The sequence below is a fragment of the Podarcis filfolensis genome (genome assembly GCF_964270895.1).
Source record: "Podarcis filfolensis genome assembly, chromosome: 8".
Classification (NCBI taxonomy): Eukaryota; Metazoa; Chordata; class Lepidosauria; order Squamata; family Lacertidae; genus Podarcis; species Podarcis filfolensis.
Genome location: NC_139611.1, coordinates 70585374 through 70600920, shown reverse-complemented (window position 1 = coordinate 70600920; position 15547 = coordinate 70585374). Strand labels below are relative to the sequence as shown.

The following is a 15547-nucleotide window of genomic DNA, read 5'->3' as shown; positions in this document are numbered from 1 at the left end:
GATGAGAACAGAAATCGTGCTCTGGCGGGGCGGCAGCAGCGGGAGCCTCCATTAGCTAAAGTGGTGCTTCAGGTTAAGAACAGTTTCAGGTTAAGAACGGACCTCCGGAACGAATTAAGTACTTAACCCGAGGTACCACTGTACTGTTCTGGGCACATCTGGTTATGTAAATTATTTTACAACTCCTCAAACTGGCAGTGGCCACGTTCAGACAATTCTATCTGAACCTTTCGCTCAGATATGTGGCTCTCTTCGCCTCGCCTTTGCTGCAATTCTCTAGTTAACCGTAATTTCTCTATTGAGATGAAACTATGGTTAACTGCTTTGGAACACACCAAGAAATTAAATCTGCTTCAAATTGTGGCTTAACAAGTACAGTGGCTTGCTCCAAAACTGGTAACAGTTTCCTTGGCTCGCTTGGACAAAATGAGAAACTATGATTGGAGATCATAGGTTAATCAATACTCTGGAGAAAGAGATACATTCAGGTGGAATCTACACATATATAAAAAAAACACTGTGAAATTTTTTTACCGTTTAAATGTATATATTGAATTTGCTATTAGCTCACTAGCACCATCTAGCGTCACATTTGTATAATGCACTTAAAATGTTATTTTATAGCTGAGTCCTATTTCATATATCGGCTTATTTAGTCAGAATCTGACTGTCTGAAATGGTTCACTACATGCATGAAAGAAAATCTATGTTGCATATTCACACAGCATGCACAGAAAATCCAGAAACTAGGGTAGTGCAAAAGGAGGATTTATTTACAGGCCTATATATCATCCTGGTAAATCACGGCATTAAAATAAACCCCAAGTTGTGGTTTCACTTCTTACATGCTCAACTCACCATAGGATTATTGTACTTTCCCAATTTTATACAGTATTATTTCAATCACATTCTCAATGTGGTTGACAGCTGAAATGATGCACATCAGACAGCCTATTAGTTCTTATGGTTAACATAGCAAAAACCAGGAATGGAGAATGCATGACCTTCCAGAAGTTGTTGGACGCTAAGTCCCATCAGCCCCAGTGAGTATGGACGACGATCAGGGATGATGAGAACTGGGAGTCCAACAACATACAGAAGGCAGCAAATTCCCCATCAACACTGGGAGGGCAGGAAGGAGGAGGGACTACCTGAGAAAGCTAGAACTTATAACATTCACTGATGCAAAGTCCAATGAATGCAAGATTCGGAACTAATTGCTGTCAATGGGCAGGTGGGTGAGCTTAAGTAGCAAAGAAGTTGAATCAATTTGAGCTTGCTCCATTATATATATATAAAAAGGTCCTTTTCTGAACCTCCATCAAAATGCAAAATATTTTCTCCTTGTCTGGTAAGCCTCTGCAAAAAGGGATACAACAGGTCCTCCATTGGATCACAGATGCCTACAAGTTCTTTCTACCAAATCAATATTTGTTCCCCAATAAAAATATTTGCTCTAATATAAAAAGGGCTTATTGCAATTAAAGTGTAAAAACTGTGTAAGATTGTAAAATCCCATCCCCCACAAAAAAAAGACCCGCACCAAAGTTGAACAGGTATAGCAATCGAAGATCCTGCCTACAGTGTCAACAAAGGGGTTGTCTCATTCCACCTCATCTTCATCTTTGAAAGCATAGATAGCCTGGTTCCTCCTTTTAATTTTCTTTGGCCCACCCTTTCCTTCTTCACTTGTGTCACTTAGCCGCTTCAAGGCCGTTTCACTGGGGATCACCTCTTCTGGCTGGTTTCTCTCACTCAATTTCTCCAGTTCATCACTTTCCACAGTATCATTCGGCGACACGGCCATGGAACCTGGCATGACCCGGATGTCGGAAAAAGTTGTTGAGACGTCAGAAGGGTGGTTGGCCAACGAGTCCACTGGGCAGCTGCCTGGCTCTTCTTCATCATCGCTGTCTTCATCCAGTATTATTTCATCAGGGTTGATAGAAGAGGACAAGCCAGAAACGTCTGTATTATAGTCACTGGGCTCCTCTGCTGATCCAGTACTGTCTACCTCCTCCTCTTCATCGTCATCATCCTCATCTCCGTGCTCCTCTCTCAGTTGTTGGATTCGGCCATTAATGTCCAAGAGGCCAAACTGGGCACAAAACTCGGTCGTCTGGGGATTGATTTGATGAACGGGTTCTCTGTGCTCCTGGGATTTGTTTGAGTTATAACAGGGAACTGTGGTACTGAAGTTATGTGGAACCTTAAGGTCATGGTTCGCCTCTTCCAAAACGGCCTTGATGTCTTCTTCTGTGACACTGTAGTCCCATCTACAAGAGGCCAAACACAGGGAGGTTCAAGTAAGGCTACCCACCTCTCTGCCCCTTACATCTGAAGAACTTCAGGACAGAGAAAAGGAAGTGCTTCCTCACACAGGGCATTAACTGATATATGGAGTTCTAGGGATGGTAATGCCTCCTAACTTCAATCAGCTGGATTCAATTATCCCAGCATGCTAGAGGAATCCAGCGCAAGGGAGAGTTGGGAGTAGTGCAATCAATATCTACTCAGGAGTCCTATGGATTCAGTGGGGCTTACTCCCAAGTAAGTGGGGTTAGGATTGTTGCCTTAGTGTTGTTTTTAATCTGACTGTTTCATTACTGCTCTGTTGTATTGGTGGGATGTTGGCAGAGGAGGCATAAGGGGTGAAAAAGCAGCAAATAAATAGAAATATACAGACAACACTCTACATACTTTGCATGGAGTCCATTGTTTTCGGGCATATTCCAGGAATTTGGAGACACATTAACAAGATTGTTAGTAGCTTTAAGAACAGCAATCCATTCAGGGTCATATTCCAGGCAGTCAGATGCACTTGGGTCGTGCTCAATCTCTACAATCTTAGAAAACATTGGGAAATTAAAAATACCTATTTGTCCTCCATAGCACGCAAGACTTGGCTGTGAACTTAAGGCACTAGCACCTCAGAGAAATCTACCCTTGCCCTTCCTACAGACTGCACTTCTCCCTTGTTTTTGGAAGGACCATGAAGCCAGGCTGGGAAACAGGGGTAGGGAACCTTCTGCAGCCCAAGGGCCACATTCCCCCACAGGCAACCTTGGGGGGGGGGCGCATGTCACTAGTGGGCAAGGCTAGAGAAAAGCAGGTAAAGCAACAGAGGCGGCTCTTACTTTGTACAGTAAGCCACAAAAGCCAGACATTTATCCACACAACTCTCCATCCGCCTGGAGGCTTTGTCACAGTTCAAGGACACATCCATGCTATGCAAAAACACTCAAGGAGGGTGGAGAGGGCTGCAGCTTCGGGAAAAGGTTCCAAGGTGCAAACAGAGCATCCTGGAAGGTCATATCCGGCTGACCATTTCTCCCCCTTTTACAGAAGATTCTAAATACCACTGAGCCTTAGGCCTCATAACAACAGATACCAAACAGAAAATTCAGCATGTTTTACCTGTAGGAAGTCTCTGTGGGGCAGGCATTTATCCAGGGCCAGAAATTTTGTTGCTTTTGGCTGTTTCCCACTGCCATTGGCCTATTAAGGGGGGGGGGAATACATCAACAAAAAATGGCACATGTACCAAAGTCAACATTTTTGGCTACACAACAAGGTTTGAAGCGATTTATATGCATGGACATATGAAGCTGCCTTTTTGTGAGTCAGACCGCTGTTCCATCTAACCCAGCAATGTCTATTCTGACTGGCAGCAGCCTTCTATCTGAGATGGAAGTCTTTCTTACCCAGTGCCTCCCAAATCTTTGGTTGGAGATGCCAGGGTTTAAACCAGCAAAACATAAATTCACAGACAGACAAATGTCTTCTGCCCTTCTGAAAGTACCAGAGGTTAGCTTGCCTATCAGTCATTTTCACTTATATAAAAATATCAACAGTGCAAAGAAGAGTGTGAAGTATATCATTACATGGCAGGCTCTCCAGTTTTGTCCAGCTCTATGATTCCAATCAGAATTCACTAAGGGCTACTTATCAAAACAAACCAAGGTAAATTTATCAATAGCCTGTTAAGATCCTAACCACTGTCCTGGAATCCCCGATAAGCTTATATTTGAATTATGGTATTTTGAAAAAGATTGTAATAGAGCACAAGTAAGGAACCCGAGGATGCTGTTGGACTCCCTATCAGCCCCAGACAGCATGGCCAGTATTCAGTGATAATAGGGGCAGTAGTTCAAAAACATCTGGAGAGGCAGTTTCCCCACCGCTGCAATCTATTATATATTTTGGAAGGCTGTTTGCTTACATGTTCCCTATGCATTTGAACCCCTCTTAAGAGATTATAAACAAATTTTGCATAATAACTCCTGAGCTCAAACAGCAGCTTTTTGTCTATGTTTGGAGACAATGGGACGCCATTTAGAATCAATATGACAGAATGAACCTTTCTCAGAATTCTCAAGCAGTGCCAGGTGCAAGCTGAGCACAACTGGCCCCCAATCAAGAGCAGTTTGTTATTTTGAAACTACTGGCAGGTATCAGGTTTCCTCCACTGAAGTTTCTCTGGAGCTCCAGCGTCCGTTAAAAACAACAATGGTGGAACACAACTGCACACATAAATGTCAACAGAGGCACAGCAAAACGCTCCAATTCTTTTACCTGGTGCTGCATGAAAGCAGCAAACTTCACATGTAGGTGTGCAGCAAACCAATAGGTTGGTTTCAAGTGCTCCAGAAGCTCTGAAGCAGCAGGACTTCCCAATGTATTACTCTCCACTTCTTGGCGGAAGAAGGATTTTTTCCTAAGCAGCAACTTCTTGTCTCCATAATGATATATACTTCTGGGCCAGTCGTGGGACATAAATACATCCATAGGCTGCTTTAGCTGTTGAACCAAAATGAAAGCAACACAAAATGAGATAAGACGGCTGCTGTTGTGAACAAAGGAAACACAGCACAGGATCACAGAATCATAGGATGTCAATTAATTTTTAGGGAAGAGGGGAAATGATTAAGTGGGCTTAACTGCATTAGTTTCAATGGGTCTGCTCTGAGTAGGACTAATGAAGATGATTGTTCTTCTAAGTTTTGACTTACTGTACTGGTTTTTTCTTTTTGATTTCTTCTGTTAAGTAATTTTTATTGTATCTTGATTATATTTTCAATATTATATTTTGCTTGTCAACATAGATTGTATTTGTTTTTGTTAACCGTTTTATTTATTTGTTTTATTTTTAAAGAGCCAGCCAGTTCAGCAGGACCTGCTGAGACTTCCTGGTGTTTCTGCAGCTGAATGCAACACCAATGAAGAATTATTATTATTATTATTATTCCCCTGCCTTTTTTCCCTGAGAGGAATTTAAGGTGGCTTAAAGATAAAATCAGAACAGCTTTAAACATGGGGCAGGGGGCGGGGCAATAATTAAAAAACAGTTAAACATTAATTCTCATCCCTCTGCCTAGCCGAGAGCTGCTGAAGAAGAAATAACATAACTAGAAACAACATAAAACCCATTTTTTAAAAGGTGTAAGCCCGTTTAAAGGCTATTAGAAGATCTGGAAAATTAAAAGGCTGGTGGCAGAAAACCTAGTGACAGAAAGATTAACAAGAACGGTGCCACACAAATCTCTTGGGAGACTGTTTTGAAGTTGGGATGCCAGCCCTTATCCCTGTGGTGCCACCCACCTTATCTCAGATGGCGATGAAGGTACTTGAAGGGGAGGGGCAGGGCTATGAAGAAGATCTTAACATACAGACAGGTTGATATGAAATTGGATTTACACTAACCTGCTTGAGCTTGAAGACTTCAATGTTTCTTACATGGTAGACACTTCTTATCGTTTGTTGGTTGTATGGTGGATACTCAAAGTGACCTTAAGCAAGTTGAGAAACACTTAGCTGAATAAAAGCAATGACAAAAAGGAAGACTTCCTAATTGGCTCCGATCCCCTGAAACAGCAGCATTGTGGAATGGGTGTTATATTCAACCTTCTTTGAGAGTTGCACAAGTGTGCTTATCACTATACTACAAGGCCAGTTTCAAGGTGCTAATGATAATTTATAAAGCCCTATACAACTTGAGATCTAGAAGCTTGATCACAGAATGCAGATGTACTATAATTTTAACAGATAGTATTATTTATGCATTTTATTTGCCCTCATTTTATTGTACTGATTGATGTTACTACTTTAAGATTAAATGCACTGCACACCACCCTGAGATTGCTTTCAAAAGAAGGCAGGCTAAAAATATTTTAAATAAGTAAACGTAACAAGGAATTTAACTTCTTCCTATTTCATTCAATGGATATTTGGCTTTAGCGCCGTCAATTGAACAAAGACCACACAACCTTACTCTGACATCCTCAAGAGGCAAGTAACAATTTTTCCTATTTTACTGAAGTGAAAACTCAGTACCCAGGTGAGCAGGGATCTGAAATGAGGCCCTTTGCTGATCACAAGGCAGATGAGATAGAATATCACTACAACAAGCCAACAGAAAGGTGCAGAGAAAACTAGATGGACATTCTTATCCTTTTTCCTTCTATCTGTATCTTATACTTTCCTCACAGGAATCAGAGTAGTGTTTGGGCCTCACAACACCACTTTGAATTTGGCCATGGTAAGAAATAGTTATTTGCTCCAAGTTTCTCAGCTAAGCATTTTAGTCAAGTAAAAATTTAAAACTGGGTTTCCTACATCCAAGAAAAACCCTTGATCCATTTTGCCACATTGATTCCCTTCAGCACTGCTGCATCACAGGGATAATCAAGACCTGTTCAGATGTACCAGTAAACTAGGGTTCTCCAGTAAAAGATATGCTGTGGTGGGCATTGGAACCACATGCTCCCTTTTCCCCTCCTTCAAGCAAGAATGAAGATTAAAAAATGCCTACTTTCAGTTTTGAATAAGCTGCAGTTTCCCACTACATCTAAACTCAATAACCTAACTGTGGTTAGTTCACACAAACAAACATCAAACCATGGTTTCAGATCCTGATTCATTAGCCACAGCTTCCCATGGCATCAAAACCAGGCTTCAGAATCACCTACCAGCAACAGACGCAACTCACTCTAGTGCAATAAGTGCTACAGCCGAAAATTAAATTCAGATTTAAAACAAGAATCTGCAGCACAACCCCATCCTAGACATACCCTTTTTGTAATCATGAGATTTGAAGATGCCAGAGAGTCCACCAATTCTCACCCCGCGATACTTTACCACTCCAGCATAACCTGAAACAGGAAAAAAATATGTAGATCAGGCTAAGAAGTAGAAGACTGTCCACGAAAACCACGAGCAGTACATAAAGTGGTTACTGATTCCCAAGAATGTGCTGTATTTCCTTCATAGCAAAGAAAAAGGTTGCATTCTGTAATGTGTATAGGGATAATAGTGTATTTTGGGCTACAATCTGCTGCTCACTATACTGGCCACACGTCAGAAAAAGACAGAATTGGACCTAGGTATTTTCCTGTTGCTACACTGAAAACTTTCCAGAACAGCTATACAGGCTTACACTGAAAACATTCCAGCAAGAGTATACGACTTCACCTGCAAGATACTGACATGCCTAATTTTGGAAGGAAAGTGCAGTCCCCCACTATAAAGCTGAACTTCTAAATCCTCAGCCCTATGCCTGTGCATCCTAAGCTATCAAAACAGAAAGCAAAATGTTAATACCAAGGTAGTAGATGTTTGGTGCTACCCATCCGCCATATGGTAGCTCTTGCAAGTGATTGGAGGCTTCGTGGTTGCCCCCAATAAAGATGGTCAGGACAGGAGCCTTCTTCTCTCCAGAATAATACCTAGAACAAAGCCAAAAGCCAATGTCTTCGTCACTGGTATTAACGATCAGCATATTCATGTTGCCTGATCAGAGGAATCAGGCCTATAGGTTTATATGCATGCACATTGTATCATACATTGCTTCTGATGTGCAGCTGGGGAGGTGGAGATGGCATATGGTCTACTGCTGAGCGGAAAGTGCTCTAAGAATCACCAAATTAACATGAAACACATAAAGCTAACCTATTTAATTGCACCTGTCAGTAGGACATGAAGTGGAAGCCGGAGCATGTTTAGTCAGAAGTTAAGTCCCACTAAGTTCCACAGTCAATCCAACTAAGACTGACTAAGCCACGTATTTCACCTCAACTTGGGACGCTGGATTTAGTTAACACACTACAGTATATGGATAAAAGGAGTGCATAGACTGAAAGGGACAGTGGGGCTTTCTCCAAGGCCAGTCAACTTCCTCCGTCTGCCATCCACACGTTGCGTGTGAACATTTTGCAGGGGGGAAACCTACACAAACCTTCTACAGAAGGTGGAATCCCGCATGATCAAGATTTCAGTTCCTGCAGAGATCTGTAGCACTTCTCTTGCAGATACTCACCTTTGGATGCAAGGAGTAGAGAGAGGAAAAGCTGTGTAAAATTGGGATGGGGGTATGTGTGTCAGTGGTGTGGCCCTGCCATCCTTTCCTCTCTCAGGGCCCCCATGAAAATGGGGCTTAGATCTTTCAGGAACACTTGACACTTGGTTAATACTTTGCTATTCGCATATGGAAAACCTGGTGAAAAAGCACACCAAGAAAAACTTCCCGTGCTTTATGCTGTAGCGTTTCCGCCTACGGGAGCTGCTTTAACAACCTACCAAAGCATAAAACACAAATTATATAATATTTTACACACGCGCACACAATGCTTAACCAACTCCTCTACCAACCCAACAATTAAAAATCCGGCAAAGGTTCTTGCGCTCTGCGCGTGCTCAGAGGCACTCTTCCCTCAAATGGGTTCCGGGGCGGAGCCTCCGCGGAATTCGAAATCCTGCTGCCTCTTCGCGGCGACTCACCTCGCGAAGCCCCCCAAGCAGCGGTACTTGGCCGGCACCGCCATGCAGCGCAGGTCCGCCGCGTTGCGCACGGCCTGGAAGTCCCCGGCGCACAGGAGCAGATCCGGCGCCGCCTGGCCGTGGCGCTGCTCCAGCAAATGGAGCGTCTCGTACATCTTGTCAAGCGCGCCATGGCAGCAGCCGGCCACCGCCACCTTCATCTTCCGGCCTCGGCGCATGCGCCCGGGCGGCGGCAGCCCGGCCTGCGCAACGCACGCGCCCTCGACCGTTGCTTTCTCCGCATCACGAGGCAGCCGGAAGGCCCCGCCCCGCCCCCTGCCGCCGCCGCCGCCGCTGTTGCTGCGCATGCGTCTCTCTTTTGCTCTCACCGAACGTTTGGAGGTTGCGCTAGTATTGCGACAATGTCCCGCCGAATGATTTTTATCATCGCTAGGATGCTTCCCCCCCCCCCAAATACCTATGGTTTTAACGTGGCTCCAAGGAACTTTTTGGTTCATTTATTGTATTATTATTAATCATCATCATCGTTCTTTATTACTCTTAATCGTTATAAGGAAACCAGTCTCGTAATGGCACTGAAATATACTCAGAGTCGCAAAGTGATTTCATGCTCTTTATTCAGCTCATAGTGGTGAGGAGGAATGAATGAAAGTCCCCTCAAAGCATCTGCTTTATATACAATTTTTACACAATGGGCTGCACATGATTGGCTAATTCCGGAATTCTACTGTAAGCCAATCAGGTTGTGGATTCACTTCTATCTGGAGCATGATTGGGTGGTTCCTGCCAACCAATCATACTGCTGCATTGTTCTAGGACCAATCAGACTGCTGCATCCTGAATCCTATTGTTCTAGGACCAATCAGACTGCTGCCTTTTGGATCCTATTGTTCTAGGACCAATCAGACTGCTGCAGTTTGGATCCTATTCAACTCAGTACATAACAGGCACATATTACGATATTTTATGTGTTGTCATTTCATATTATTATTATTACTATCTTCACCATCATTCTATTCCTTACCCACCCTTCCGCAATTAGGTGGGCTGCGACACGATCAAATTAAAATGCAATATATCAGAATCGGTTTAAACGAAGGGAAGGTTAGAATGTTGAATCCAGCTCCTCCTTAGGAACAGCGTTCACGTGGAAGTGCAGCGGCGAAAGAACAATGCAAGAAGTAAAATGCCATCAGAAATTTCAGTTAAAGCCTGCAAGTGTCTGACGTGGGAACAGTGGGTGTGGGCAGATGGAAGAAGGAGGGTGTTTTTCTATAGCCAATAAATGCAATTTCCAGGCAACTTGTCTCGGGATTCAGGATCAAGCCTGGTTTCTAAGCGTGCTTAGAAGTAAAACGGGTTTTCCCCGGGTTGCCATGCGTTCCGATCTGTCACTAAGAAAAGGGTTTTCCCTTGGGAAGGGGGAAACCGCTCGGTCCCATTCTTTCAAGAAGCAGAAGTGTGGATACGTGCTTAAGTATGTCCCGTTTAACTGCTTGAAGATCAGGCTTGTTCTTGAGACAATTTGCCTAGAAATGGCATTTACTGGCTACAAAAACATATCTTCTTCCATCTGGCCACATCCACCGTTCACATGTCAGACTCTTGCAGCATACCCTCCATCACTTCTCCTATGAAAATAGGGACATCCCATTCCATAATGATAATTTTACTAGTTGTACCCCACACATCTTACTGGGTTGCCCCAGCCACTCTGGGCAGCTTCCAACAAATATAAAACATAATAAAACATTAAATATTTTTTTAAAAAACTTCCCTATACAGAATTGTCTTCAGACAGCTTGGAGGTCAGATAACCCCATAGCCTCCAGCATTTCTCCAGCGAAAATAGGGACATCCTACCATACCCTCCAACATTTCTCCAATGAAAATAGGGAGGTCCTAAGGAAAAGCGGGACATTCCAGGATCAAATCAGAAACTAGGATGGCTTCTCTAAATCAGGGACATCTCTGGAAAATAGGACACCTGGAGGGTCTGTTGCAGGCTTTAACTGAATGTTACAGCACTAACAAAGCATCACAAAAATAGAAACTAGCTCAGTATTCTGGGGAAAGTCCTTAAAAGATTTTTGGAAGCAATGTTGCTTTTTTAGCACACGCTAGTAATGCACATTTATTCAGTAGCAAGTCTTATGGGTAAGCATGGAGAAGATCAAACTGTCCAGATTTGAAAACTTACAAGTTAAAGAATGCTGGTGACCAAAGAAAAGAAAAGAAAGCTAAAACAGAAGTACTGCTTACATCTTCTTCCCATGAGCACATTATTATTATTATTATTATTATTATTATTATTATTATTATTTAGCTGCTTTACCCGTTGAAATGACTGGAAGCAACTTACAACACAACAAAAATATTAAAACTACACTAAAACAATAAAAAACTTTTTTTAAAAAAAACCACAAAAATATGCACAAATGAAAGACAGGTCCAACACATCCTATCAAGGGAGCCCATGAATACTTAAAAAAACCTCTCAGAACTACATCTCCCATCAGCCCCAGCAAGGATAACCAATGGCTACCAATACCCACAAATGTATTAGTCTTTCCTCAAAGGGGAATGCACAAACCCCTTGCTCACATTACTTGACCTTTTCTGCCCCTTTGCCAGCTCTTTAGCATTCTTTATTTAAGAAGAAGTATCCACAACTATCTACTGTACAATAATTCCAGCTTGGGTTCACTTTTTTTTCTCTCTCCTTCCAACAATGTTCCCATGGGATGATAAAAAGGTTTAAGCAGTGTTATGTACTGAGTTGAATAGGATCCAAACTGCAGCAGTCTGATTGGTCCTAGAACAATAGGATCCAAAAGGCAGCAGTCTGATTGGTTCTAGAACAATAGGATTCAGAATGCAGCAGTCTGATTGTTCCTAGAACAATGCAGCAGTATGATTGGTTGGCAGGAACCACCCAATCATGCTCCAGATAGAAGTGAATCCACAACCTGATTGGCTTACAGTAGAATTCCGGAATTAGCCAATCATGTGCAGCCCATTGTGTAAATAATGTATATAAAGCAGATACTTTGAGGGGACATTCATTCATTCCTCCTCACCACTATGAGCTGAATAAAGAGCATGAAATCACTTTGCGACTCTGAGTATATTTCACTGGCGACGAAGGTGGGATCCCGCTGAGCTGACTGCCACACACAGCACCGCAGCACCGCCACCTGCCGCACCGCTGCCTCGCACCGTGTATCCAGGCTTCAGCTCCGGGACACAAGGAACTCAGAATGGCAACCGACAGCAGCTTCTCGCCGTTCAACCCAGCATCTGGAGACTGGGAAGCGTACGCCTCCCGTTTCACCTTCCTCCTAGAAGCCAAAGGGGTCACCGATGAAGAAGACGCCAAGAAGAGGGCAATATTCTTCAGCGTCTGCGGAGAGGAGACGTTTGAAATCGCCTGGGCTCTCCTTGCGCCTGAAGACGTTGCTACTGTTCCATACAAAACAATAATGGAACAGCTGAAGGGGCACTTTTCGCCACAGCCCTCAGTGGTGGCTCGTCGAAATGCCTTCTACGCAAAGCGGCAAGCCCCTGGGGAAACCATAACTGGGTTTGTGACCTCTCTCCGCCAAGCCGCCCGGTTCTGCAACTTCTCAGAGCTGGAGAACATGCTTCGGGACCGCCTCGTCGGTGGCCTGAAGGATGAGAAGCTGCAACGACGCCTCTACAATAAGAAGGACCTAACGTTCCAGGTCGCTCTGGAGGAGGCCCTGGCAACGGAAGCTGCCGAGAGGTCGACGCAAGAGGCACGGCCGAGCCAGCCGTCCCAACCGAGGGTCCACCACGAAGACCTCACCAACGACTCAGGATCCAACAGGGAGGAGGTGCACCGAGTACAGCAGCGCACTCAAGCAGCCCACATACCACAGCTGCCTCTACGAGAAGGAGGGAACTGCGCAAGCTGTGGAGAAAGTCACGAGAGGAGGACCTGCCGTTTCCACAACGCAGAGTGCAGGCAGTGCAGAAAATTGGGATACATCGCCCGGGTGTGTCGGGCTCGGCCCACCCGACGCCAGGCATCAGATGACCAATCCAAGAGCCCCAGGTCCCGGGGCCCAACGCACCAAGGCAACTCGACGGAGCTCACGGACTTCCAGGTATACCAGTTGCCCCACCCCAACGTAGAGAAAATTTATGTAGAGGTACAGATAGAGGGGGCCCCATGCCGCATGGAGCTTGACACGGGTTCAATTCTATCCATAATCTCGGCAAGGACCTTAAGGAAACTGTGTCCTACTGGGGTTCCCAAACTCAGGCCGGCCCCATTCACCCTCCGGGACTTCCAGAAACGTAAGGTCCCCACAATGGGGGTGGGGACCTTCAGGGTGCAATACCGAGGGCGGACGCGGCAACTGGACTTGCTTGTGGTCAAGGGCCCCTACATTAGCTTACTGGGATTGGCATGGTTTGGACCACTGGGGCTAGCCGTCACCGGGGTGAACCACACGAGCTTACAAGTGGACGTGGACGCCATATGCAAGGAATTTCCGGGGGTTTTCGATGGGAAATTGGGACAGTATACGGGCCCCCCCATTGCTCTACAGCTTGACCCCGCAGTACGACCGGTCAGGCTCAAGGCCCGCCGGGTCCCGTTCGCTCTGAAACCCCGTATAGACGAGGAATTGGACCGACTCGTGGAGCAAGGAGTGCTGGAGCCGGTGCCTAATGCCCCCTGGGAAACCCCAATCGTCACACCCGTCAAGCCTAATGGTTCGGTCCGCATCTGCGCAGACTACAAATGTACCATAAACAAAGCCCTCACGGCCCATGCATACCCAGTGCCAGTGGTCAGCCATGTCCTTGCCACCCTGGCTGGGTCAAAAATTTTTGGCAAGCTGGACTTGGCCCAAGCATATCAACAGCTGCCAGTAGATGAGGCCACAGCAGAGGCACAGACGATTGTGACGCACAGAGGAGCGTTCAGGGTAAAGCGGCTGCAATTCGGTGTCAGCGTGGCACCAGGCATATTCCAGAATCTAATGGACTCTCTCCTTAAAGGGATTCCTGGTGTCACCCCCTTCTTCGATGATGTGTTGATTGCCGGGCCCACACCAGAGGAGTTTGAGGACCGCCTCCGCACCGTTCTGCACCGTTTCCAGACGGCGGGTCTCAAGGTGAAGCGGGAAAAATGTCTACTAGGAGTGCCTCAGGTGGACTTTCTGGGATTTATGGTGGACGCAGAAGGGGTCCACCCGACTGGGGACAAGGTACGGGCCATTTGTGATACCCCAGCGCCCAAGAACAAGACTGAACTTCAGGCCTTCTTGGGACTATTGAACTTTTACCATTCCTTCCTTCCCCACAAGGCGGTGGTAGCGGAGCCCCTACACAGACTCCTGGACAAGCGGGCCCCTTGGGTGTGGGGCCAGCACCAGGAGGCCGCATTCCAGGCAGTCAAGGACTTGCTTGTCTCAAACTCGGTCTTGGCACACTTCGACGAGAGGCTGCCGGTGGTGCTAGCATGCGACGCCTCGCCCTATGGCATTGGCGCTGTCCTGGGACACCAACTGCCGGATGGAAGAGAGGTACCGGTGGCATACTTTTCCCAGACACTCAACGCAACCGAGCAGAACTACTCGCAAATCGACAAGGAGGGTCTGGCAATCGTGAAGGGAGTAAAAAAATTCCATGATTTCTTGTACGGGTGGCCCTTCACCGTGGTGACTGACCACAAGCCGTTGCTTGGCTTGTTTGCCCCCGAAAAGCAGACCCCCCAAGTGCTGTCTCCTCGCGTCCTCAGGTGGTCAATTTTCCTTGCCAGCTACCAGTATGCACTGATTCACCGCCCTGGGAAGGCGATGGGCCATGCAGATGCCCTCAGCAGGCTACCACTACCAGAAACAGGCCCTGACCCAGCACCTGCACAAGAGGTTATGAGCCTGGAGCTGCTTCCCGACCGCCCCATTCAGGCACAAGAAGTTGCACACCATTCCAAGAAAGATAGGGTCATCTCCCGGGTCCTGGACTGGGTGTGGAGGGGATGGCCCAGCAGCAGCCCCGGGCCAGAATTCGCCGGCTACACAACCCGCAAACATGAACTGTCGGCCCACAAGGAGTGCCTGTTATGGGGAAGCAGGGTCGTTGTTCCCCAGCCCCTCCGCAAAAGGGTCCTCACAGCCCTACACGAGACACACCCAGGGGTAGTAAGAATGAAGGCCCTTGCCAGGAGTTATGTGTGGTGGCCGGGGATCAATGGAGAGATAGAGGCCTGGGTCAAACACTGCCAGGCCTGCCAAGAATCCCGCCCAGATCCCCCAAGGGCCCCAGTCCAGTCCTGGGAGTCCGCCCGAGCACCATGGTCACGCCTGCATGTGGACTTCGCTGGCCCCTTTCAGGGGAAAACATTCTTCATAGTGGTGGACTCCTACACCAAATGGCTGGAAGTTGCACTGGTACCGTCCACTTCTACGTCCGCAACCATCTGGGTACTACGCAGGCTGTTTGCAACCCACGGGCTCCCTGACACTCTCGTCTCAGACAACAGGACTGCATTTACGTCAGGAGAATTCCAAACCTTCACAGCGCAGAACGCCATCCGCCACATCTGTTCGGCGCCATTCCACCCTGCCACCAATGGCCAAACAGAACGCATGGTGCGGACCACCAAGGACACCCTTCGCCGCATGACGCAAGGGGATTGGGAGTACCGCCTTGCCACATTCCTTCTAGCACAGCACAGCACCCCCAGCTCAACGACTGGCCGGAGCCCCGCTGAACTACTAATGGGTCGGCGCCTTGC

General features: G+C 46.3%; 1 protein-coding gene across 1 annotated transcript; it reads right to left on the bottom strand.

The window, feature by feature from the left end:
• Positions 1–752: 752 nt before the first annotated feature.
• DBR1 (debranching RNA lariats 1) lies at positions 753–9085 on the bottom strand. Its single transcript, XM_083627420.1, has 8 exons — positions 8776–9085; positions 7600–7724; positions 7071–7151; positions 5704–5789; positions 4576–4800; positions 3418–3498; positions 2701–2846; positions 753–2276 (listed from the first exon to the last, which is right to left on the bottom strand). The coding sequence occupies exons 1-8, from the start codon at positions 8991–8993 to the stop codon at positions 1604–1606; spliced, it is 1635 nt and encodes a 544-aa protein (XP_083483546.1). The 5' UTR covers positions 8994–9085; the 3' UTR covers positions 753–1603.
• Positions 9086–15547: the final 6462 nt, after the last annotated feature.